General features: G+C 44.3%; 1 protein-coding gene across 2 annotated transcripts; it reads left to right on the top strand.

Annotated features, from left to right (window-relative positions):
• Positions 1–1,927: 1,927 nt before the first annotated feature.
• Positions 1,928–26,200, top strand: LOC119461286 (spermine synthase). 2 transcript variants are annotated; one of them, XM_049672353.1, is made up of 13 exons: positions 1,928–2,327; positions 13,776–13,850; positions 14,266–14,386; positions 15,292–15,379; positions 16,453–16,508; positions 17,405–17,440; positions 20,120–20,295; positions 21,459–21,615; positions 22,167–22,254; positions 23,352–23,463; positions 23,571–23,650; positions 23,961–24,076; positions 25,757–26,200. In XM_049672353.1, exons 2-13 carry the CDS (start codon positions 13,790–13,792, stop codon positions 25,788–25,790), a joined length of 1,125 nt encoding a protein of 374 aa, XP_049528310.1. In that variant the 5' UTR covers positions 1,928–2,327; positions 13,776–13,789; the 3' UTR covers positions 25,791–26,200. The 2 variants fall into 2 exon arrangements, with proteins under 2 accessions (XP_049528310.1, XP_049528311.1); XM_049672354.1 differs by lacking the exon at positions 17,405–17,440.
• Positions 26,201–27,212: the final 1,012 nt, after the last annotated feature.

Genomic DNA, 27,212 nt, shown 5'->3' with positions numbered 1-27,212 from the left:
TTGTCCATATAATTGCTATCGCAATAAAAAAAAGAAAAAAGCCGCAGTTCCGCCCGAAAGGCGAAGCATCGATTGCGATAGCAAATTAGTAGACAGCTATACGAAGTAAGGATATTTGTTTTACCGGCCCTATAAACTTGGAAATATTCGCCTACTAACTAAATAACAAGCATAGTGTCAGTGCGCACAGGACAAACGTGAACACATCACACTCGATGACCGCGGACACTCGCTGTCAAAACGCTGGCGTGAGGAAGCGCGGCGGCAGCAGCGAGCGAAGTGACTTTCGTGGTGTCTATCGCTTCAACGCTGAGTGACGAGAACTCCCCACGCACAAAGGTATGAGCCGCCTGCAGACCGCTTTCAAGAAAAGGCGCGCGCGACCGCTCGCGGCCGCGCAAAGTGTACGCAGTTGGTGCCGGAGTAGAACGCCGCCTCCCCTCCAACCCGCGCTGCCTCCCTCCTGGCGCGCGCGAGATTTAGCCGCGATCGTCGGTTCCCCATGCGCGCGGTCGCGAAATGCGCAGTTGGTGTCGGAGAACAACACCGCCCCCCCCCCCTCCCTCCCATCCCCCCACGGCCTTTCGCACGACGGAACACCGCGCGTTTCCTGTCAGCTTCCTTCTCTTACGCGCGCCAGATTGAGCCGCGATCGTTGGCTCCCCTCGCGCGTTTTCACTCGAACATACAGCATACGGCGCGCGCAGACGGTGTTATCGCCCTTGGACTTCAACTGAACACAACGGCGACGGCAGAAATGCGCTTGGAGTGTCCATATAATTGCTATCGCAATAGTAAGACTGTAGCCCCAGAAGTTCACGATTACCCACGCTCTCGATATTCGTGACTAAGGCTGGATCTATAAATGACGAAAAGTTCACGTGTCATCTCTTCGCAGCGGTGTTTCTTGCCAGTGTTCACGATCGGCAATGGCAGAGACGGCAATGGCGGGAACGCAAATCGAAGATCTAACACGTCGTGGAAGTCATAGAAACACTGCATACTATATACGTAAGCAATTCGTTATATGCCCAATTAAGGTGGTGTGTTACCGAATCAAGTAGGTTCTGAGTACTAACAATTATCTTACGATGACGATGAAAGAGGGTGAAAGCCGGATCTCTTTAAAAAGTCTCGAATGAAGTAAGCAAATTTTTTGACAGCCTTGTTCGAAGAAAGGTATAAGTACTACTTAGAACCGAGAAGAAAGCATGGTATAATTAAAACATAAAGCGGAGTAGACTGGTCTGAGATATGTTTTAAGCTTCTTTTAACCATATGGGGGGGGGGGGAGGGGGGGGGGGGGCGTCGCCTCGTGGCGGGAGTGCGCTGGTCTTGGCGCGACAAGCACCGGACCAAGACGATTGTATCCTTCGAGAGGACCCAGCCACAGGCTTAATCTTTAGGAGACACTCAATTAAGTCACTAGAGATTCGCATTGCTCGGCCATTTTCAGCCCTATACCCCCCTTCCCCAAATGGGGCTTCCTCAATCTTCTGAAACACATTATTCCGACCTGACGCGACATCATCTCATTTCACAAAGAACATAACACGAAGACACGCGGACTTCGAGGGAAAAAAAAATTATTGTGGTACAAGAGAAACGCGTACACAAAGGAAAGACAAGCGAAAGAAACCGGAAAGGCGCCGCTGTGGGACCAGAGGAAGCAAGAAAAGCAACCAACGCCAGCTCGCCGGAAGGAGTACCAGTATGTTCGAAACAACGGATGGAAAGGTCGAAAGATGCGCACTACTAGCTCGCCCACACAAACAAATGACACTGCCGCGGCAGCGCGAAGTTCAGGCGACGCTGCTTCCTCTTTCTCGTCGCGCGCCCACACAAGCGTAGTCTGGTACGGTCTGGCGGCGGCGCGAAGACGAACCGTTCAATGATCCCGCGCATGCGCACTGCTCGTCGAACGCAGTAGCAGCGAGAGCGCCGCTCGCCGCTCCTGCATCATCGGCCGCACTGTCGCGCTGCCGCGATGCAAGCCGTCCTGCTCTGCTCCCTGCCGAACCTGGCTAGCCCCGCCCACAGGACTAGGACGCCCGGAACATCGAGAGTCGACGACCAAGGCGGCCGCAAGATCAGCTGGCCCCTCAAAGCCAGCGCTCGCAAGCAGCTGCTTTCCCGAAGAGTAGCGCCCAAGAGCAACGACGCCGGGCCTCCGGCGACCGCGGTGACGAAAGAGCCGGGCTTCACGCAGAACCGACGTCACTGACCGTTTCATGCAGATCATCACGGCAGCAGACGCAAAAGCATCAGCGAACGCCTTCGGTGCTTCCTGTCCCGAGTGGCGCCAAATCCTGGGGCATTCGGCTAAGGTAAGGGGCTGTTCTTTCCGAAGCTGTGTCTAAAGACTGAGTGAAATCTGAAAAGGGGGAAAGAAAAAAAGAAAGAAGAAAAAGCGCGTGCTAGCAGGCTATGATGCTGATTGCTTACTCGTTAGTCATGCTCAGGGTTTTTCACCGAGAGTGCGCTTATGGAGACTTCTGTGTAGCTATGGTAGGCCAGACACACACAAAGCACTGTAAACCCGGTAGCATTTATGCCGGAGAATACAGCAACAATGAATTAACTGTAAAACATTGGCTTGATCGACGGTTTCACTCGCCTTGGGAGAGTTATGACCAAAAAGCACATCTCTCGTTCGTGTAAAATATTGCCGTTCGCTTTACTATTTCGAATACATAATTTATGAAGCGGAATTACGCGCCCGCCGCGTTTCCTTCTCTAACTCAGACATTTCATCCCAACGTGATGTGATACACCGCAAGAAGCAAGCAAGAAGCGGCTTCTCTTTTAGCTTCACTGGCTATTCGGCTGTAGCCTTAAAATCTCTAAACCTGGGAAACCGGGAAAAATGACGGGCTTTACACTGGAATGTAAACTCGCCAAATACATTCCGTTCGTGCGTGAGCCGAATGGCGTGAGCCTTTCAATGAGACGAGCGCTACTGGAGTACGCGGCCGCACGGTCGGTGGGTCTGCGGGTCGGTTCCGTGGAGCATCGATTGATTTCGCCAGGAGAAAAGATGAGGCTGCAGCACCAGGACGCGGTATTCTGCGGGAAGTCGCGACGGCTGGGACGTAGTGCCGTGTGAAGGTATTCGCGGTGGTCTCTTCCTGTATGAGCGGCGCAGTTGAATTTTTTTCGGTTCTTTCGGTGAAAGCCCGTTCACGTTTTTTATGTATTATTTTCTTCCGTTTCATTTTTTTAGTGGGGGCGGGGTGGGGGGGGGGGGGTGGGGGGGCAGGAGGAGGGACGATTAGTCGCAAGACATACGGGTGATAAAAGAAAATTGAATACAATCATCCAGATACAACGCACATCTTGGAATCTATCTGAAGAGAAGCGGTTGATCAAATGCTATAAGTTACCGATTTCATTCCCGCGTCTTTGACGCAAAGAAAACTGGCGCGCTTGTGCTCTCGCGAATCCGGGCTAAGCAATGTGACGCACGCTGCGATCACCTCGAAGAGCTAATTGGCGTTGGCACGGTGTAAGCATACTTGTGATTGTGGCCTAGTGGTTAGATCACTGGTTAGGTTAGGGCTGCTGTGCTGGACTAGCGAGGTTCGATTCCACTATCGAGCACATAATTCTTTTTTTTTTCAAATGCGTAAGCATTTCTATGCTTACCCAACGATAAAAACCGTCCGTCCGTCCCGTAAGACGATCGCTTTCCAAGATAGCGCCCGCTACAGCGAGCGAATTCACCTTCGTACTGCCTCTCGCTTCAACGCGAACTTAACGGCGAGAACACAACGCTCACGAAGCTATCAGCACTCGCCGCGCACTCTTCCCCTATTGTAGATCGCTTTCAAGATAGTGGCCTGCGCGTCTCGCATCAATGCGAACTAAGCCAAACTATAAGCGGCGAGAACACAGCGCGCACGAAGCTATCAATCAGCACGCGCCGCAGTGTGTTCCCATCGCAGATCACTTTCACGATAAGGGCCCGCGCGGCCGCGCCATACGCAGCCGCCGCCCAAAAACGGCTGATCACGGTTGATAATGGTTCGATGCGGATGGATAAGGCGCTAAAGAGCGATACAGGCTTATATTGATCGCAACGTCATCAGCGGACCTGGCGCCGCCACCGGCAGTAGTTTACTTGGCTCATCAATTCACCTTGCGACGCCGTCGGCAGCAGTTCGTGTCGCCGCCGCGCTATCGTTTATACCGATCGAATCAAGTTTCACAACGTTGATAATGACACCGGGCTGCATGGAGCTGAGCAAGTGGCACAATGTTCACGCATACTTAGACAACTCCCACAGGAGTTTCTTCGTCAATTTTAAATTTATTTTTTATTTTTGTTGTTTTTGAATGAACTGACCAACGGTATTAATGCAAATATCAGGCGATTTGCCGACGACTGTATATTGTACAAAGTGGTTAAATATTGAAGTGACCGAATTGGAACTCAACTGTGCACTGAACAAAGTAGCACGCTGGTGTTTAGGTGTGAGCTATTCGGCATGGCAGCGGCAGCAACCAGCATCACCCAGCAACGATGATCAGCAGAGTCCGGGAGAGTTCACAAAGAAAGCTTTGCTATAAAAGCTTGTATACTCTGCAGCGTGCATGAGCTGCAGCAATGTTTCTGCAAACTTGTAGTCCGTCACCCAACGGGCGCAGTTAGCAGTTACGTCTAGCTTTAGTGCAGTCTTTCTTAAAATCCCAAGTCTGATCGCCCGTATTCCGGGCCACAGTAAAAGCAAGTGTCGAGCACCTGCAGACGTTGCCATGAGAGCTGAGCTCTTTGGACACGTTTCTTGGTGTTTTTGTGCAAAATAATGCCGTTACTGTGACGTTGGGGGTAAACGCAATTTCTTAATTTTACTGCGTGGACTATCCACACGTCTTTTATTATTTTTTTTATATTTAGGAGCATTCTGTGGTTCAGAATATGTAAATCTAAACGATTCAACAAATTATTTAAAGGACAGAATGATACCAAGATGGCAGGCTAAAGCGTTCAACGTCAGTAAAAGGGGCGGAGATGTAAAACGTCCTTACTTGACGGAGAATTAGTGTCTTGATATGTTTTTTTTGTTACTATTTAATACCTGTAGACAAATGGGAAAATATTCTGACATCTTGGCTTCACTCGTCGAACACGTCATCTAAGTCTTTCCAGAGATACGGCTCAGCACCCTGCCTCTGGGCGAAATCGACTTTTCCGAATAGTTTGGTTTGGCGACGCTAACTTTAAGGGAAAACTAGATATGCTTGCCTGGCTGGCGGCCTTGGAAGCTACTTCAGCTAGGTGTTAGATGAGGAATATTATGCATACATAATGAACACACAGGTGACACTAACATCCATGGACACGCATGTACGTGCGGAATAAAGTTGTTCACTGAGTGTCCATTAAGTCCTGTAGTTTTCAAGAATACTAGGAATGCTTTCATTGAGCAAGCATGTGTGCATGCTAAGTTGATGCGCATTGTTGCTTTGGTTGACTGGTAGCACTCGTAGAAATTTCGTATGTCGGTCTGGCCTTACTAACTTTGAGTAATCCGTGGCTCTTGGTTCAAAACAAGGTCGGTCTTGTCGCACTGATGTTCCGGTCCAAAAGCAAGTCCTGTAGAACTCCTGTGCGGACGATTGCAAGGTACATTCGTGTTGACGTGCGCTGCTTGGAAGACAAAACACGAAACGAAGCGAAACACAACACATTCGCGGGGTTCTGCGCGTCACAGAGCCATTTCTCTGGAATATGTATTTTCTACAAGAAGAAGAGCCACACTTGACAATGAATATTGAGTACACAAACGTACATGATTCGAAAATACTTTTGCTGGCTCATGCGTACTTATTCATCTTTTTTTTTTCAGCCTCGTGATTGCCAGTGGATGCGTACAATCTTAGTAAAAAAAATACTGCACGCGCACTCCGCAACTTCTTGTGGAGGCAAATAGCCTGCGCTAAACCTTTCATTACTTCCCTTCTCTCGGTCTTGTAGGTCTTAAGACATCACAGTAGTAGTGGTAGTTGCTCACTTGGCGTTTCCTCAAAATGGCGCATAGGTGAACATAAGGAAAATGTTTTTTATTGAGATGAAAATAAATGAAAGAAATATAATCAACACTGTAATGGTGACGGCTGCTCCTTCCCACTTAGCAGAAACAACAATACAAAAAAATATATGTAGTAAGAAAATGAATTTTTCTTCTCATATATGTTGACGTTTTATGAAGTTGCTGTTCTTAGTGATTTTTCCCACTTTACATTATAAACACTGTGCTGTAAAAAGCTTTTGTGTTAGCATACAATAATTCCATGGTCGCTCGCCTCAGAAGACAAACGTTTGCTGCAGGGCCTTCGAAGGTTCCAGCTCGTCTGCACAGACCTTGAAAATGCGTGCTGTTTACTTGCGTCCCTATTCGCTTGTTTGTCGTTCGCCTTCGAAAACACTGTCACAGCTGTCTTCAGATGCACGGGCGGAGCAGAAGTCTTGATTGGCAGTTGTCATCTAGTATAGCATTCAGATGCACTGGCGTGCCAGTATAGTAATAACGCACGCACTGAAGCAAGGCTCGATCTTCGACATATAAAGTCGCACTGGAGTTCACGAAAGTATAGCGGCATTTTCTTTTCCTGTCAATTTCATGTGATTGATCCGAAAGCAGCAGAATTTTGACCACTGCGGTAGTACTTGTGTTGCTACTGCATGTCAATTGAAAATGTTTATTACACTTGTACTCAATTTGCAAGGCGTTCCAGTTAACTTTTTGAGGGAAACGCTGTTTTATGCATTGAAGCATAAAGTTAACTGGAACGCCCATGCATTTCGTCGGACACTTTGAAAATTAATATCTCGAAACTGGTTCTCTCCTGAAGAGAGAGAGCAAGGAGAGGAAAGGCAGGGAGGTCAACCAGAAGAGCGTCTGGTTTGCTTCCCTGCTCTAGGGGTAAGGGAAAGGGGGAACAGAAAGAGAAAAATAGGGAGAGAATGAGAAATTCCTTTCAAGTGGATAATCGCCTTGTGAACTCAGCGGCTATAATTCGTAGGTTGAAAAATGTGCCGTAAAACAATGAATTAAGAAGTTAATTAGCGTAATTATGTTCATTATTCAATTAGGCGTTTTGATTTCTCGTGGAAGTAACGGCCGCCTCATCGAGTAGCTTCGATCAAGGATTATAACTGTGCTATTTGCCACAGGCAATCATTACAAAATTGGTGCAGGTAAAATGAAACACCCTATATATATATATATATATATATATATATATATATATATATATGAAAGCTGTAGATGTTTTCCCGGCGCAACGCCTAGCAAGCTACTCCAAATGAATGCGACAATAAATGAAATAATACACACAGTGCACACGAAATACGCTAGCGTGACACAAACATACCACAACGTGCGATATTAGTGCAGAGAGTCTCACAAAAATGTTAAGCGCGCCTTCATAGTGTGGGACGCACAGGCAACACTGGTCCATGGCCAAAGTACATGTAGCTCAAGGTATGAACCCTGAGGTACATTAAGTGCGGTGATTTGCCCCACGCTGCTAGTGGAGCTGTGTGAAACTTCAGAGACCCTGCTATACGATGCTTCAGCTTCCTGTCATCTTTGTGTTCCCCTTTCCCCTTCCCTCGGCGTAGGGTAGCCAACAGGACCTTATTCTGGTTAACCTCCCTGCCTTCTGCTTTTCTCTGTCCCCTCCCCTTCAGATACCTCGGCGGCATTAACATACGCCGTGATTTTTTTGTGTTTTTTAATCTTGATGGCAGTGCTGTCGTGCTCAGCGATGATAACTCACGAATGGCGTGCGCTGCTATTTGTAGGAACTGCACTAAAGGATGTCGTGCCTGCCGATGGCCCCGCCGCCGTTATTCTTGTGACGGTCTCTAGGTAGGAAGCCGCGTTTTACCGATGCTATAGGACAGCTTCTTTTCGTTTATGTACGTGAACAGCATTCGTAGCTTCTGGTTCCCGTCGACTCCTTTGGTTCCGGTTAGCTCTTGTTCTCTTTCCTCGGCCTTTCTTTCCTACGCTTGCCGTCGTTTAGTTTTTGTATTTTCCTGGCTGTGGATTTGGCTCTTATTGTGTTTGGTTTCGTGACCTCTCCGTCGTGACCTACGGTTCGTGGTGCGCGATCGTTCGGCGGGGGAGCGCTTGAAAGGCTCGTGAAAACGTCGCGACGGAGCGACGCACAGGTCACGCGAGTTCTGGCGTTAGCGTCGCCTTGGCGTTTACAGCGATGTCGCTGAACGCTGTCAGTATAGACCTTTCGTCTACGTAGCGTTGTCTTGTCGAGTAAACGGTCATGTTTGTGTGAATTGACTTCGGCCACGGAGGAAGATTATTTAGGAGTAGAAACTCCCGTCAGCGCGGGCGCTCGCGTGCGACCAGATAACGTCACATTATTATGCGCCGACGGGGGCGCATGCAGTGGCGGCGCCTTGCGGCACGTCATACAAGCAGCAGCCCGGCGGATCGGTGGTGCCGCTCGGGCGCGTTCTCTTCGGCGGCGCCCGTGTCTCCCGCGCTCAAAGTAGACGACACAGGCGTTCGGCGTTCGCTTCAGCGTGCACGCCGTAGCGTTGTTTTTGTGGGCCTTTAAGTCAAACAGTAACTGTTCTTGTCGATGTCTGTTCGAGGGCCGTAATACTAACAGCGCTGATACGTGCAGTGTACCCTTGTTCGGAAATTGCTAGCCTAAGATGGGATGCAGGTGGGATGCGTGAGTGCCCTCAGTAGAAGTTGTGAGGCGCGCGGCCGAACGGGAGCAACGCGCGCGGCCGCGAAAGAGAGAAACACACGTGACCGGTTGCCTTGGCAACCAAGACGGCGGTAATTTCTTTCTCGGCCGCCAAGTGCCGCCAGCAAGATAGTGGCTCCGCGGGCTTGTGACATTATCTGGTCGCCGCAACTGGCGGAGTTTCTACTCCTAAAGGTTTCTTGCTCCGTGACTTCGGCCGAGTGAATGTAAGCTAAAGGGGTCCCGTAACACCTCTCGCCGACGTAGATTTTCATGCGTTCTTTCAGCGTTGTCGTATTTTCTAGCTCGTGGGTTTGTTTGGGCCCGGTACAGCGCAGAGGTCAAGACACTTTTCTACAGAACGCGAGAGCCGCGTGCTCCAGACTGCGCTGGCGACATTAGTGATAACACGTGGTACAAAACCGGCCGAATGTCACCATGCGCGGCTAAATTTACGAGATGCCTTGTCTCTTTTCGCCCTGTCAGTTGCCTCATGCTCTGGCAGCTGCTTCGATCGTTAGGACCGCGTTTCATACGAGGGTCTTGATCTCTGTATACGTACAGAACACCCACAGTACTCTGCCATTCGTACGCAATCACGCAACGCCCTGTTTCGCTTCATTTTGCACTGGTGGACCTGTGAATGTGCTCTGTTATACAGCCAGAGAAAACCCGACGATTGTGACTACCCTTACTAAACAAAGTTATTTCGACGAACCGCGTAAAAGCCTATAGACATCTGTCAGTAAAGTCGGCAAAATGTTCATAGACAAATCCCGTATATTTTTCTTAGACCATGAGGTTGAGTTTTATTTGCTTCTATCACAGAAACGGGAGAAGGAGCAAAAGGCTATAAAGGCCTGACATATATAGGGCTCCGACTTCTGTTGGCATTAAGCACTGTGGTACAGGCATATAAATAATATGGATTATGGAATACATTGGTCACATCATATCAAATCAATGCTACATGGGCAGTATGGAGGTAAATATATTATGCAAATTGAACAGATTAGTAGCGTGAAATACAAAAGAATACATACATTATACAATAATAATACACATTGACTACGAATCTGTAGATATGATTCCCCGAGTCAGGGATTCTAAATAAATAAATGAATTGTATTATTAAATTCCAAAACAACTCTACGAGCGTGTTACAACATAAATGTTTATATATATATATATATATATATATATATATATATTGCATTTCATGTTCTATAATGTGCATTTTCATAAATTTCTTAGATAAATTACTGTAATGAACTTAATTTAGGTGATTTAATCATTGATGGACCTGGTAATTCAAATGCTGTCTGCCATAAATTGTTCTAGACTTTGGAATTTTCCTAGTTTCATTGCGCAGTCAATGGTGAGATTTTGATTCAGATGATTTTTATGCATACAGTTTGTTAGTTTTACTATGTTACAATAACCCATTATAGTATATCTGGTTCGCTTTGAGCATAGTGTGTTTAATGGAGTATGCGTTCTCAAATCTTGAAGCCTACCCCTGTAGTTTTCGAAGTATCTAAGGACTCTTTCTTGTAAAACTATCAATTGTGGATAATTTTAGGAATATGTCGTACCCCATACAGGTACAAGCAGAAAATATGTAAGTCGTGAATAAAATATGGAGTTATATAATACCGTTTTAAGCAAAAGTGGAATAAGATCCCTGATTCTGTTCAAGCATCACGTGATGTTGCTAAGTTCGGCAGACAATTTCTCCACATGTGTCTTCCAGGACATATTACCTTTAAACTATAGATATTCAGAAACGTTTGAGCCTCTACTTCTTCTATTTGCACGTATCGAAATCATATTGTTAACTTAAACTTCACCGGTTCGTTAATTGGTTAATCGTTAAATATTCTATATTTAGTTTTCTTGACATTTAACTGCTAGTTGTTTCTGTGTAACCATGTAAACAGTAGATTTAATAAATTATTTATTGAAATCTGCAACGCTTGCAATGACTTGTCTGCGAAAAACACATTTGTGTCATCAGGATACATGATTAAACTTTGAGAATTTTGTATGTAAGAAAGATAATTGATGCATAGGTTAAATAACAGGGGTACAAGTATAGAGCCTTGTGGGACACCTTGTAATATCTTTAATTTCGGATATTTGCAATTGTTAATTGATACGTACTGATGCCTGCTTGCAAATAACTGCGAATTAAGTCATATACTGTCCCTGTTATCTCATAATTATAAATCTTGGTCAACAAAATGGTATGGTTTACAGAATCGAAAGCTTTCCCTAGATCTAAGCAGAGAACAGCGGTGTATAACCTTTGTTCAGTGTTATTCATTATTTCATGTTTAATAGAGAGTAATGAATCTTCACAGGATCTTTCCTTTCTAAACTCGTACATAATTAGTACAACTCATACAATGGAGTACTTTCGGACAAAATTTTCAAGGCGGACGTTTATGATTGCCTCAAAAAATTTGACATTACCGGTAATATTGATATGGGTCGGTAATTGTTAAAAGTGTAATCAGTACCACCATTGTGTACTGGACACACTCTAGCTAGCTTAAGCGTTTCCGGGAATACGCCACATGCATTCAAGCATACAATTAGCAATATGAGACAGAGGGCTGGAGATTATGTCCATTACGTGTTTCACGGCAGTTAGTTTGATATCGTATCCTGCAGCAGCGTTATTTTTTTAGGTTACGTATGATATCTGACACTTCGTGCTCCGATGTTGGTGAAAATAAAATGGAATTAATAGTGGTGCTTTTCTTATGGGCATATATATGTGTGTGTGTGTGTGTGTGTGTGTGTGTGTGTGTGTGTGTGTGTGTGTGTGTGTGTGTGTGTGTGTGTGTGTGCGTGTGCGTGTGCGTGCGTGCGTGCTCATTGTGAACGGAAGGCGTGTACTCTCCGCTACGAATGAAGATAGTTTAGTACAGTAGCAGCTTCCTCGTCGTTTAAGATACCTCGAGTCGAACATACAAGTATGGGCGCGGCATCATTCTTTCATTTGGCGAGATTGTTAATTGCCTGCCAAAATTTACTTTTGGCGGTTGATATTCCAGATAATAAATTCACATAGTAATATACTTTTGCATGTTTAGGTTCAGCATTAAGCTTTTTGTGGTATTGTTTAAACTCAGCAAATTGCTGCAGATGCCGTGTCTTAACAAAATAATGATACATGTGACCGCAATCTTATTAAAACGTAGGCGCGTGATCCACAGTTTTCTAATCTTATTCTTGGAACTTTGTTTATTTCTAATCTTTATAGGAAAGGCCAGCTCGTTGCAGTGCATGAAACTGGCACAAAAAATGTTATATGCTTAATTTACATCGCTTTGCAATATTATCGTTTGCCAGTTTGTCTTCTCGATAAGAGAGCGCAGGAGTTCTAAAGAATTTGGGCTGAAATCCCTATATGAAGACACACCCATTCTTATACTTTTATCTTTCTTCATCGGCAAGAAACAAAACGTACGTAGATGGTCACTTATGTCCAGTGATAAGAGACCAGCAAAAACATTTGGGTAAGGCGCGTTCATGATGACATCTATACAGCGTCGCACTATCTGCCGTAATACGAGTGGCTAAATTGAAAAGATTTTCACAGGCATACGTATCTATTATGCTTTTAATTTATTGTGCATTAGTGTCATTTCCTAACGTGTTAATGTTCAAGTGACTCATTATAAGAAACCTTGAACTAGCGTTATTCAAGTAATTTAGTAGTTCATTTATAAATTCAAGAAATGAAGTCTTATTGCTAAAAGGAGGCCTATATATCACATACGTAAAACGATTTCAAACATATTGTAAGACATTCTACATATTCATTAGTAATGATAAGATTTGAAATGACAGTTACTGGTGGTGTTTTCGAAGATACATAGCGACGACGCCACCGCGCCCACTAGTTCGTGTTATGCCTTGGTATATCATCAAATTGGGGTGGATTTTCACACTGCGTTGGCCATGTCTCAGTAAACGGCAACATATCGAATTTTGATTTCTAAATTTCAAGCAATTCATGTAGGTTATCGCGTTTATTTTTAATACTTTGTGTGTTTACATGGATAACTAACAAACTTATTAGGATTTAAATTGGAGACAGTAGCATTAAATGAATCGTAATCATGATAAGCACAAGAGCTATAGCCGGGGCTAGCTATATGTGGTGGGTTTAGTACATGCACTTGTGTTCGACAAGAAACGAGGCATTCATTCGCCCATTTTATCAACATCGTCCAAACAGATTAGACGAACGACTGGTGATGTTTAATTTTGTCAAACGAAAACTTTCCCACCGGCTGTCCACACAAATTTCTAGTTAACTCTTTTCTTCCTAATGGCAGCCTCGAGCAGCTGCTTGCGTCAAGTGTTTATTGATGAACACGGGATGAGACTTGTCACATCCGAGCATTTCAGTGTCAGTTCTTGCTTTCTTTGATTTAGCAAGAATGTCATTATTCTTGTCACGATGAACAAAACAAACAATAATGCTGTACTCATTATGCCTAGCAGTGGGGACTCTGTGACCATAAATCTCTTAAACGCCAAAAGTAATCGAACTCATAACCGACGCTGTTTATTCGTTACTTGAGTCACAAAGTACGTGTATAAAGTGCAAAGCCTTTATCAAAACTGTTTTACAAAAATATTTTTTATTCGCAACAGCGAATGTGTGAAGAGTTTCGTCACATTCAGAAGTCAGGGACTAATCACGAACGAGGTAAAACAACATAAAATTACAATGTAACTATATTGTGGAACAAAATATCATGTGTCAAAGAGCGCATTTTGTTGGGTGTGAGCAACAGGGTATTGCAGTTTCTATGGATGTCCAGCACGTTCATTAAAATAACTTGCAATGCTTTAAACACCTCCGAACAAACAGTTTTGAACCCAAATTACCAACTAGCCCGCTCCCACACATTATCTCCGAACTGTTGGACCAGATGGGAATTGAATGGGCGTATCTGTTCCTTGGTACATTCTTGCCTTCTGTATTAAATAACATTTGTTTCATTTGATTTTTTTTTAAATTTCAGATACAGTGACCACAATGACTGTTCGTACGGCAATGATGGATGTGTGGCTGGATAAAAGCGCCGTCGAAAGCCCAAGTAAGACAACCTTTTGAATTTAATAGGCTAGAACCTTGCCTGAAAAAAACAACAACATGTTTTCCTTTTTATGCTTACGATGCACATACCCGACTTATTTTGCCATGTCATCATATTGGAACGATTTAAAACACTTGTTTACTTTTTAACTTCTATTGCTTGCCCTACAGCTTTTAATGTCTCGTGACCTATGCAGTGATTCTGTAAGCTCGAACTTCGTAAGAACAGTTTCGTGAAACTTACTTTGTAAATGATAAGGGTAACAAATACTCACTATTCTCTGAAAGATCTTATTATGTCATGCTCATTTTATTTGGTGTTCAACAGTTCAGAAACTTCTAAGCAAAAATGCTTCATTTCGCAAAAAATACTTCGAAGAGGACACGTACGCACTAACATTTATGCGTTCACGCAGAACGAAGATCCACAGCTGTGAAATCTGTGGAGGACGTGTTGTCCACTTTGGGCCTGGTGCGGAAGCACGAACTGGCCACGGCCGGCTCGCACATTTATCTCTACACGGCCGAGTCGGCGGGGTAAGGCGTAGTCCCGGTTGCACATGCGCGCATTCCCAACGTCATCAGTAGAACCTGATGGTCTGCTGAGTAAAGATGTAGTTACAGTAAAATAGTGTCAGTTTGACTTGCATGGTTGGTAAAGCAATACATAACGAAAGACATGAAAAACGGGTAAATTGGAGTGAAACAATTGACTCTGACTTTGAACCACGTTATTTGTTGCATATCGTCTCCAAAACTTACACAGCACGACACTTAATTTCTGCTAAGCTGATAAGTTGACTAATGACAGCCTGTGGACTTATGACCTTATGTTTCTTTTTCACACTAAAGTCTAAAAAACTTCTGTGAACAACCCAGTTCGGGACTCCATATACAACGATAGATAAAGGCAAATAGATTGATTATCGAGCTTTTTTATATAGGCCATATATAGGCTTCTATAGACACGTCTATAAGAATGGAAAACAGCCTGGAAGGAGTGTATGGGTAGTCTGTATACTGTCCTTTTAATACTATGGGAGCAGAGCGCCACTCAATGTGCCGTCGCGCTCCTTTATTTGGTTTGTCAATCTTGTGGACGGGTACTGCTTACATGCCACACAAGCACAATAAATGTGAATGCTTTTCATGAGTGCAATCATGTCGATCCTGCGGGGACTCCTCTTTACCAGCACAGCAAAAACGCAAAACACAACCATGCAATTCCTAAAAATAACGATACCAAAATAAGCATTATTATGTCCTTTTTTGGTAGTGCGCTTCTGCAGTGCTGTTTGTTCAATATTGAAAAAATGTGTGGGGCCGTTATGAATTGTGCAGCAAAGCATTACCTCAACGCCAGCTGCAATCACTTCCTGAACGCTAACGGCCAGTGGTACGTTTAAATGTGGGGCCTGAAATGCGGCTTGTTTCCTTTTCAGATTGTCCTGCCTCATCACGGTTTATTCTAACGGCTTCTTAACAGTGACCATAGAAGACGCGAATCCTGATTCTCCTCTCACCAACCAGGTGCGTCGGTCATTGCTTTTTCTCTTAATGTAATCGTCACTAACCTTTCAATACAGAATACCGTGTCAACACAATGTCAACACAATGTCAATACAATGTCAATGTAATGTCAATACAATGTCAACACAATGTAAATACAATGTCATTACAATGTAGTTTTTAGCGCTGCAAGTCCCACATAGTACAAGGCTGGCTTTATCAAATGGTCGCTGGATCATCTGACCACATCCATGCGTTTTGAAAGATTTATATCGCGGCAAATCGGTAAAAATTCACGCGTTGGAAAATTCTACTGCTGTTCACCGTAAGTTATATTCAGCACAGTGCTGTCGACAGATTGTGACCTTTGACAGGCCACCTGTTCTTCGCAAGTAAAGACATCTAGTTGGTATTCTCGCTTATTCAATGCTGAAAGCAATGTGACACGTTCCTCTTTGGTCCGAAGGGCTCAACTATCTACCGGTATACAAGCAAACCAGAGGAATCATATCCACGTACTCGGAAAGTTTCAGACACCAATATAGAGACTACATACAAAGTGTCTTCATAATTCCAAACTGCGGCGTTTGAAACAAAGAAAAAACAACGAAATAAATTGGTTGTCAGCAAAGTCATCTTCATCGTGACATCCTAGCTACGTACATTCTGCTCAATTAGAGGAGAGATGATGGCTGTGACTTGCCGATCTTCCAAATGGGCCCATCTGTATGCGAGTTTTACGAGATTCGCAAGAAGAACGCGCGCTTCGTATGAAAAGAGAAGCTTGTTATCACATAGTCCCGATTTCAGGACCTAGCCATTGACTCCTAAAAGCACACAACCTGGGAAGCTGCATATCATCAAATCATGTCCTATAGATGTGCGTGTTTTAGCTAATAAATGCCTAACTAACTACATAGCCTACGACTACGTAGAAAGTTCATGTGGTGCTTCGGAAATCGCTTTCCTAAAGCAAAACGTTAAAGCTAAAGTAAACTAAAAGTGGCTCGTCTATCGTGTTTTTTTCTTTCGGATATGCCTGTGGCAGAGCTGAGAGCGGGTGTGCGTTTTGTCTCTTGTCCTAAACTTTCAAGGTCATGGAAGAGCTCAAACTGAAAATAAAAGAAAGCATCAAAACTCGTATTGAAAGGTAAGCGCCCCCAAGTGAACGCATGTACGAGTTCTGTCTGCATGCGACTGTACATACCCGCCCCAAATATTTTGAAAATGCAAAAATAAAAGAAGACTCCCGTTATAATCATCATAGCTGTCATCGTCTTGCGAAAAAAAATGTGATTTTTTTCAGTTTTGTGGATGTGTTTCTATTCGTAGTATATAGCTATACGTTCTGTCGTCTCGCTCGTTTAATTGCCTGCGTTTGTTTTCCATAAGTTTTTTCCTTTTTGTCTCTAATAGTGAAAACGTGCAGATTTAAATAACATCTTCAACATATTCATATAGTGTTTCCATCGATATGCCAAAGGTAGGCCTCGTTTTTGCTGCATCATGACGAACCTAAGCCTCGTCAGAAGCAGGGCAGTTATGAAACGGCGTCTTTGGGCATAACGCATTTTGCATGATCACAACGAGCATGGTGGTCACCAGCATAAAGTACTAAAGAAAATGAAGAGACCGCGTATACTTAAGTATACAAGCAATCTGCGGAAACATGACTGCACGGTGGCGTATTATATATATACTCGTATATACAACTACGGCTCCACGTTCGCCTATGTAAGATATTCCTGTGCGAAACTTTGGCCTACTGTTTAAGCTATTCTGGGAGAAAGTGGGGCTGCGCTCGTAATACCAGTCCTCCCAACTTGTAAATGTGTGCCCGAATGTCGGTGGTTGCAGAAAACACCTAAAGGAAGCGAGGTGGCACAACTGCTAACCTTTATTTTCCGGGTTTTACACACTCTTCAAACAGACGTGCAGATGTCTGTTGCTCACGCACTCATCTGTCTGTGGTTTTTTCTATAATTCTTCTTTCGTCTACTCTCTTCAAGGGCCTATACCGTGCAATGTCTCTCTCGTGCCACGCAGGTCGGAACTGTGTTCACATCAATGCGAGGCCAGGCCGTAAGTTGAACAAACCGCGAAAGCGTTAATCCGTAGCTCTTTTCTGGGACAGTAGTCTTGGTCCCTCTCGTTTTCCCTACCGTTCTTATTTGCTTTCTCGCACATTCACAAACCGCACAAGCCCGAATTGCTCGCGAAAAAAAAGCATCCTGCTTTGATATTCCACCAGCTCGATAAACCGATTCTGAATGACGTCAGTAGTGCTTTAGCACTTTTGCTTGTCGTTTCCTTTAGCAGCGGGCACCAGCCTTTATTGCTTATTGCTCGCTGCATTGCTCATTCTTCGTCTTATTTTGTTGTCATCGGAGCGATCCCCATAATGACCTCACTAAATCATTCATTCAAGGTGACGAATAGTGCGGAAAAATGCGTTTCGCAGCCACGACGTTTCCAGTTTCAAGCGTACGCGTATAAGTAGAACCAAGAGTGACCGAAACACGGTTTGGAACTTATATTAGCTGCAGTTCACGTGGGTTCCCATGACATTTATCGGGCGCTCTTGAGCACAAACGAGTGCTACGTTTCATAATACGTGCTGGATCTCGTGTCCGTTTAACTTGACGACAGCAAAACGTTCTGTTTACATTTCTTCCCTTGTCTCCTTGTCGTACGGCTGAGAGACTATATTAAAAAAGTTTTTTCCAGCCAGGTATTGCCTGTCGGTCCCTACGTGGGAGACGCCCACTACGCCCTAAGCGCGTCCTGCAGGACCCAAATAAAGTTTGTCCAGTCCAGTCCAGTCCCACACAGTCCGTAGTGCGTTAACAGCAGCATTAGTAATGGTTTGAATCTGTCTTCTCGCCTTGACTTAATCGCTTACTTGCCTTTTGTATAGGAATAGTTTAGTCAATGGGAAGCGAGTACAAACGCACGGCTTGTGAAGAACACACGCGAGTACATAGCGTTTGTGCATACAACGCGGTGCACAGGAAGCAGGGAAAGTCAACACTGCGACATTATTGTCGGAGCTGCCCGAAAGGGTTTTCATTGATTTAGTAGGGTGAGAGTTGTTGGAGCATATATCGCTCAAATAGGAACTCGAGTAACAGTATGTTACTGGAGCACTTGTACGCATACTGTTCGCGGTTGTTAATGTTCTCTCTGCTCGAAGGCTGTGCATCTATATCGGTGCTTTTAATATTGAGCACGTCGACAGGTCAGGTTTCAGCATACTAGTACGCTTAATCGGTCAGACAGATCAGCTAGCATGTCTACGAATGCCTTTCACGTCTCGCATTGATGTTGGTCACAGAGCTTGGTGTAATAAAATGACGAACTATTTTCTTTTTCTTTTTTGTGTCGAACGAACGGAAGGAGCGAGATACTCCGCTCTGGAGCTTCCAGCGGAATCTACTAATTTAGTTATAACAGAATAACGACCGGCAAACAGTGGAGGCTAAGATATCTGAGATTGTGGTACAGTCACACATTAAAAGCAGCGATGTGATTTCAAAGAATGGTTCTCGAAAAATTGAACGCAACCCTGCAGCGTCAGCCCCTCTCCACCACCCCCCCCACACGCACACACATGCACACACTTGCACACAATCACGCAATATATATATATATATATATATATATATATATATATATATACTTCAACGTTAGAACGATCCATACATTTCAGTGTGATTATACTGCGAAATTATTACAGAAACGAAATTATTATGGAGTGGGAATCACTGCCTGCCGCGGGCATCACTGCCATCACTGAGTGGGCATCACTGCCATCACTGCAATCAACATTGCTGTTGATTTAGAATCATTTCAAGAAAATCTGAGATTCTGGTTGAAAAAATTGCTCTTTTAAAATATATGAAGACTATAACAGTACCCGCAATTCGATTTTATCTGCGAGGTGCAGTCGTAGAGCCTGCTAAAGAAAACGCGGAATACCTGTATATTATGATCGACAAATGCCAGCGCGTAAAAAGCAAGGGACGATCGAACGTGAAGAGACATACACAGCGCTTCACGTTCGTGCCTTGTTTTTTACGCGATGGTATTTAACGATCATGAATAGCCAACTAGACCGAATTTCAGCTCTAGTGGAATATATGAGCTCCTGTACTTACAAATAGAGTTAGTTATTATTTTCTTTTCTTTTTTACTACCACAACACTCTAACCGCCAATCATCAGCAGTTACAATAAATGTTAATGATATAAGCATTCTACAGCGAATAGTAATAGACATGATCTAGCTAACTTTCAGTGTAATCTTCATAGCACGGACGTTGTGCGTGTCGTGAATCTTTAGAGGCATGTGTCGGGTTTGAGGCCTGGCTTACGCAACATTACATACAATGGCCGAAATAACGTCTAGGTATATCGACTATAACGTAATAGAAAATATTACTAAATGTAGAGACAATAATTGATTTTCCGAGAGCGCTGACATTCACATGTATCGATCCAGGTTTTCATGTCCAATTCTCTTGCAACACGGTCTTTTCCACTACGAATTCCCAATAAATGACCAAGCATCGTGATATACTGACTTTCGCAACGGTGTGAAAACCATGTTTGCCTGCTTTCATGCATACCTGCTTGCGCATGCGTTACGTCATTGCTTGCTTTTGTTCCAAATTTTAGCACGTTGTATCCAAGTCCAAGCCTTAGAGAAGCAAGACATTTAAAGGCACTTTGTTTAAGAAGGAACGGTCTTGTTATCCTGCAGAATCCCGCTGATCAAGCGAGGAACTCCTGTGCCAAACTACTACACGACCTCGGACGAGAGAATTCTCGAGTACGACTTTGACAAGATTGTGTTTGAGGAGAAGTCCAAGTACCAGCACGTCAAGATCCTGCACTCGCCAACGCTAGGCAACTGCCTTCTCCTGGATGATCTTCAAAGTGAGCGTTGCTAGAGATCCTAACGTCGCATGCTATCAACGCTATGAGTTTATTCTCTTACTGATTTTATGTACGGTAGTATTAGCTTGCCTCATGGGAGAGGAAACGTAGGTAAATGTAGCCAAGTACACATAGAGCGTGGATTATAGAGAGAAAGAAATGCTTGCATGTATAGGCTGTTTGAAGCACTAGTTCTAACAAACATGCACTCTTGAAACACTGTCTTGAATGACAACCATTTCGAACGATGAGCTTACCGAAATAACATCATACAATCAATACAAACAAATCGTAAGTGCCTGTCAGTGATGTCCAGTATACTGGCTGTACCCGACTTTCGGTGCGATGGTATGTACTGTTTTATTCTTGTAAGAATAGTAAAATGTTTGTAGCCGACTAAAAGAACAGGAGGTAACTTAGAACCTATATATTGTGATATGGAGCATGCTACACGCATTGCATCATCTGCGGTATCGGGCCGTACAAGTTGTTTATGTTCCGTACTGTGGAACGAGCCGTAATCTTATACATACCAGCTTGCAACATGTCGATGTATGGACGAGAATACTTTTTATACGGTACTTTTAGAACGACACTTTAGACACAATATGTACATTTAATAGAAGTGTGGCAGCAGACATCTGGGTTTTATGCACATGAGTAGTTACACGTATGCCGTTAAATAGGTGGGCCGACGCATGATGCTAAAATTACGTCGGAAATAGTTTCCATGTGATTCGCGTTTAAAGCGGTTAAAACACTAAAAGTACTAAACGCTAAATTTTCCAAATTCACTGTTAAAGTGCGCAAAATTGGATTTAGATCGAGACATTGTGCGTTGTTCATGAGCGCGTTTTTTACCTTACCAGAGAAAGATAAGTAGCTTCCCGACGCGGTTTTCATCAAGAGGTGCTGATTTATACGTATATCCAGTTTTCGACGCTGTCGAAGTGCAATTCGCACAGCTATTTACCACGCTTTCCAAGAAGAGTCGGGTGCATATCATAAATGTATTACAGGGATGAATACCGAGTGCGTAAATTATCCTTCCCTTCAACTTTTTTTTTCTTGTAAACATAACGAAATCCTATACAAGTCATGTGTGCGGGGAATGCTTCTTACGGAGTTTCACTCATGGGGTTCCGTTTCACTCGACGTTCCAGATCTTGCTGAAAAAGACATCAACTACACTCACGGCTTGATGAAGTATCCCAGCGTCAGCTACGCGGACAAAGAGGTGCTCATACTAGGAGGCGGCGACGGTGGCCTTCTATGTGAATTGCTCAAGGAAAAACCCAAATACGTCACCATGGTGGATATATCCTTTCATCTTTCCACTTTTATTTGTGCTCATTAGTACTGGCGCTCTTGATCAGCACGCACGCAAAAGCGAAACAATGTTTGCGATGATGCGTTTGCGTCTTTGATTACATATAATTCCGAAAATAATGACCGCGCAAGGAATCAGGAAACTCACTCCACTTTCGAGAGAGCGTATGCACATTTTAGAAGCGGTCCGGATAGATTATTGGCGCTGCGGCACGTGATTTATCGTCTGACTACGCCGCTTTCAGACTACCTGACACCATTATAACTCAGCCTTGGCGCGAACTGTTGGTCTTAGAGACAGACCGCAAAGCAGATTGTGGTCACCAAGCAGATAGTGGCCTTTACCTTAGTGGTCTGCCCGTAGCACCAACTTTATTTTTTTTAGAATAACGCTATTGCTAGGATACTTGGTGAACGATCATTCCTATGAGCATCCTAGTGTGAACGAAACTTTCCAGAGTACGTTAGTCAGTAAAGGAAGCCCGAGACTTGAACGTCCCATTACTCTTCTCCAAGATGTGATTCTTGACGACACCGCACATTGACGAAATGGTGATCAGCGCCTGCCGACAGCATCTTAGAGGGGCTTGCGGCAATGTTCTCGACACGCTCAAGGGACCCAATTACGAGGTGAGTGTGCTTGCGCGTCTCTGTATATGAATCATAGCCTGATGTGTATATGCAATCAAAGTAGCTGAAGCCGACAAGGGTGCTTTGCCCTGACGAACACGAGTCGCCTTATTGCTCCAGGGTGAGAATTCGGCCCCTGTTGATTACTTCTTAGCGCAACCTGCTTTCTGAACGATTCTGAAAGACTGCTTATGGTGTGACATTTTCCCGGGTATTCGTAAGTCGCATATCCCTGTACAGGTCTGTGCTACCAAAAAGCTTAAATCGGCCCCATCGAGCAATGCTAGTGCCACACAGTCGTATTTCCAACGTGGTCGTGATAATATTTTTGTGAGAACTTCTGTGACAGGTGGTACGTGACGTAAGGAATGTGTCGTCCTACTCGATCGATGTGGCACAGGAGCAGCGTTCAGAGGGCCGGTGCGATGCGTGGTGTGGGCGTTGTAGCTATTTCCAATCTGCCGTGACTGGTGCCTTTCCTCGCGGTATTTTGACAGCCAGACAAAAACAAAGGCTCTGTGTCGAGCATGTGCAGTTGAAAATGGCGGCACCTTTTGGCGTTTTAGAACTTGACGTTAAATTAAAAAAAAAAAAAAGAACGAACACGACGACTCCTCAACATTCCAAGGCAACGCCCCCTACCCCCCTAGCTTCATCTCTCGTTTTCCTTTTCCGTGCGACCCGAGCTTCAAAAAGGCAGGCAGAATTTAAATCACTCAAAACTGCCTTTAACGTACGCTATAAACCGAAAGCATTAAGGCGAGCTCACGTTCTTGCAGACATTCGTAGTGCATCGAAGTATCCTGTAAAGCGGGCTCGTTTGCATGTTAAGTATTAGTGAGGTGAAGCGCACGCAAGGCAAAAGGAGATGAAAGTGTGCGCAATTTGAAATAAATGCCTCGTATTTATTGTCGCAAATGCTGGACGTTCTAACTGCATCAGTCACAGTCAAAGCAATCGTAGTTTTCTTTCTTTCTTTCTCTTCCTTTCTTTTTGTTTCTTTTTCTTTCTTTCTTTCTTTCTTTCTTTCTTTCTTTCTTTCTTTCTTTCTTTCTCTTTGAACTGAAGTGCAACAATTTTTCTTTTCTTTTTGAAAGATAATTATAGATGATTGCGTGAAGAAGATGAAGGAATACATTACCGAAGGGAGACAGTTTGACGTAGTTTTCAATGACCTGACAGACATTCCTATCAGCACTGAACCACAAGGTACGCCTCGGATTCATGATTTGAAACCTCATTATTACTCAAATGCTGGTGCATACTGGAGGCTGTATACATTGGGCTTATACATAGTTTTTCTTTGACCTCTCTAGGCGAACACTGGGAGTTCATCAAAAAAATTGTTACCATGGGACTCGCTGTGCTTAGAGTCAATGGACTTTTCCTCAACCATGTAAGCCACCATTTTTTTTACCTTGAATGGCGCTGCGTTCGTAGAATCTTCCTAATTATCTAGCCCTATGCAAATGTATTCACAAATGCTATAAATTTATGTCATTCATCATTTCCCTTAATTAATTCACTAGCATAATTATACACATTAGCACTTCGCACAATAGTCTGTGTACCTCAATTTTTGGGGCAATCTGGAGATTTCGGTGGCCCTCTCAATATTTAGTGAACATAAGTCTGCTGTGTTGACTTTCTACACCGCTAGCTAGAAATTTCACGCGTGTGTAATTTTTTTTCTTATTGAATTTCAGGCCATAGGAGTGAGCTGTCCATCGGCTCTCGAGACCTACGAGGAACTTCTCAAAGAACTGCCGTTCAAACTCACCTTTTCAAAGCACACGGCTCATGTGCCATCATTCATGGAAGAGTATCCTTCGTTCACGTTGGGCGTTGAGTTTCATGTGTATACATTGTAATTCAACCGCATAAAATACCTAGCGTAAGTATACAACTATTTACGGTAAACGGAAGGTACCTTCTATTAGGAATTGAACAATCAGACCAGTCGTTTCTTTCGCTTTTATTTTGTAGTTGACGACAATGCAGAATGCCTTTATCTTGCCCTATTTTTTTATCTAAGAAAAAAATCTTCAATTTATTCTATGCTTATAAATTTGGCCTTGTTATACAATTTCGGTTATCTTAGTGCTTGCCCCAACGTTCTTTGTTTATTTGTATACAAGTAGCTCATGAACGACTATACGAGGCTTAAGGTTTCAAATAAATTATGTCACAGACCGCGCGTCAGAAAATTAAGTTGTGTATACTGTCGTGCAGATGGACGCATCAGTATTGAGCAACTGTTCACGCAAAGCCGCATTAACTACCAATTTTCCTTCATTATCAAGAAGACCGAAAGCATTGGGACGCACAATGCATTGTTATTCGTTGCCTGAGAAGAAAGCCAGTACAGCATGGTTGCCGTGGCGAAGATGTATTTGTTTGTTTGTTTGGCAGGCAGGCAGGTTATAGTGACACTGCGCAATGACAACGTGCAGAACAGCTTCTTAATGAAGGTATTGTAAAGAGAAGCAAAGGGAGACTGGACATAAAAAAAGATAGAAAGCTAAGGTAGTTGGCGAAGGTTTATTTAGTTATAAACAGCACTATAAATCATGACACGCAAATCAAGAACGGCGGCCTCGGCTACTCTTGAAGTTGCGGCACACTTATCTAAGTTGAGAACGAAATGACAAACAGGCACCGACTATGCCTTGGAATGGAGTCCCACACTCACAAATATCTGCCGTAAAAAAAAGAAGAAAAAAAAGAAAGAAAACCCTGCAGTAGGCGGCAGCCCACCGCTGGAAGCGTCCGTAGCCGCTTCCGCTGCGCGGTGGACTTCCGGTTCAATGAAAGCCGAACGCTAACCACGTATTAACCTCTTTCTCTAGTTTATACCTGTTTGTGCTTAGTCGAACCTCAATGTAACGAACACAGACATAGCAAATTATTGCATACAATTCAGTAAGTGTAAAATTCGTTTGACCATGGCTATAGAGAAACCGAAAATCTGAGCTAGAAGGCTATAGTGCTTACACCTAAACAAGCATTTGTTCGCTAGTAACCGAAAAAAATGTACTCTGGTAGCAAAAATCTCAAATACTCCGCAAGAGCAACTTCACACGGCAGGTTCTGGATGCGTATTCGCGTTTTGACGAGGGCTTGGCTTGGCTGGCACGCAACCGGCAAGCCAACGTAACAATACCGTGTGATCATACCGATCATATTGGGGTGCGAAGCGCGTTCTCAGTTAAACGTTGTTCACGTGTCATCTGTCGGCACGGCAAGCCATCAAAATCGGCAGGAGATACTTTGCTGGCCTGTCGCAAACATTAAGCTCGAGTTACTTTCGCATAGATCCGATCGCGATTTTTTTCCTTCGATGTCGCCGTCTAGGATTATAACAAATACCGCTTATAACGAAAGTAGTTTCATTTAGGATTAGACTTCGTTGTAACGGGACACGGCTGTAGGTACCTTATGACCCGTAGGGCTCTCAACCCCTTTTCCTTAACACATTTCTACCTCCTTCTTTCTGTCACAGCTGGGTGTTCTACAAGATCACGAAGTTGGAATGATATTCGGGTGCTATTAGCGCTGTACAAGGCCATTTACCACTTGTCGATCACTCTCTGCTCTTCCGGCGAGCGTCGACCACCGTCCGTAGCCGCTTCCGCTGCGCGGTGGACTTCCTGCCACAGCCTGCCACCTGTGCGGCCTGCGCACACCGAATTACTCGCCCTTACTTTCTTCTTCAACTAGTACTACCTTTACAACTAATTCTCCTTGTCCTCCGCGTTTTCGTTACTAGTCTTCTTCTGCTACCCAGTTCATCATCGTCGTACCGTACTATCATTGCTCGCGTACCACAAGGGTTCATCAAAGCTGTATCAAATAAGTGTGCTAGGCAGCTCAATGCTTTTTCCTCACATACGCGCGCTGAACCAAGTATACATACACTACCCACATTCCCGCAACCTAATAAAAGGAAATATTGCTCCACGTCCTATAGACTCTTCACGGCAATCCCGTGGGCACCGCCATGTTTGATTGCGTGGTGACGCGTTCATTACTTGCCTCAACTCTCTTCGTGTTTACACTGGATGTCTATGACGCCGGCTCGGCGCAGCAGACCTCTGTTTAGGCGGATATCGCATATAAAAGGTGATTGGGTGCTGCACGAAACGAATATTCCGCCACAGCTTCGAAAGACATGTAAGCGCTTGCGGTGCTCACTACGCCTGGATCCGGGAGACAGAAATTGTTCCGGATGAGAAAGGGCAAGGTTGGCGCCATCTTCCGCAGCCCTGGAGAGAGCACGGGACTTCAGAGGTGTGCGACGTACTTCTAGCGCAATTCTCTCGCATTTACCGCTAAATCGCCGCTAAATTATTTTCTGCCTAATCGCTCGCGGGTGTGCTCAGTTGCGATAGATGTATTCTTGCTGCGCACAAGGCTTGGAACGTAGATGTTCTGTACTTCATAATAGTTTGTAGCAAAGACGTATTATCACTAGTCACTCGCTTACTCGGTGGAACGTCACGAAACGAAACGTACAGCTTCGAACATTCGTGTGTAGTCGGTGGAGTCGCCGTCACCCATGCAACGGTGCAATAATTCAAGTGTGCGACCATTCCCTTATTCTTGATACGCTGGCAATATAAAGCGGAAGCTTGCGTCTGACATGGGGTGAATGTGTGTAGCTAAAGTAAGACAAACTTGATATGCCAGGAAGCGGCGCTACTCCCTTTGTGACTGTGTAACGAGCGGTATTCACTGTTGCCAACGTTCCGGGATTGAAGTCCTTTCTTTGGACGTTAGCGATACAACGCTGGCCGAAGAGTGATTTTTTTTTATCCTCGAGGAAAGCCGTGCATCGCGAAGGGCCGGCAACGCAGAACGTCCTTATGTAGCAGCGGTCCATGGACTTGGTCCTGAAGATTCATTCCATTCCTTAATAGTGCCCGTCACTATGCTTGCTGCCAACTACTAGCTGCGCA

This window comes from Dermacentor silvarum, chromosome 8 (assembly GCF_013339745.2).
Source record: "Dermacentor silvarum isolate Dsil-2018 chromosome 8, BIME_Dsil_1.4, whole genome shotgun sequence".
Classification (NCBI taxonomy): domain Eukaryota; kingdom Metazoa; phylum Arthropoda; class Arachnida; order Ixodida; family Ixodidae; genus Dermacentor; species Dermacentor silvarum.
Note: the sequence above shows the minus strand (reverse complement) of the source record. Positions and strands in the feature narration are given on the sequence as shown.

Coding starts and splice junctions, on each gene's coding strand:
- LOC119461286 (XM_049672353.1), top strand. CDS start 13,790: ATGACTGTTCGTACGGCAATGATGGATGTGTGGCTGGATAAAAGCGCC. Junction 13,851..14,265: donor AAGCGCCGTCGAAAGCCCAA/GTAAGACAACCT, acceptor GCGTTCACGCAG/AACGAAGATCCACAGCTGTG. Junction 16,509..17,404: donor ATCAAAACTCGTATTGAAAG/GTAAGCGCCCCC, acceptor CGTGCCACGCAG/GTCGGAACTGTGTTCACATC.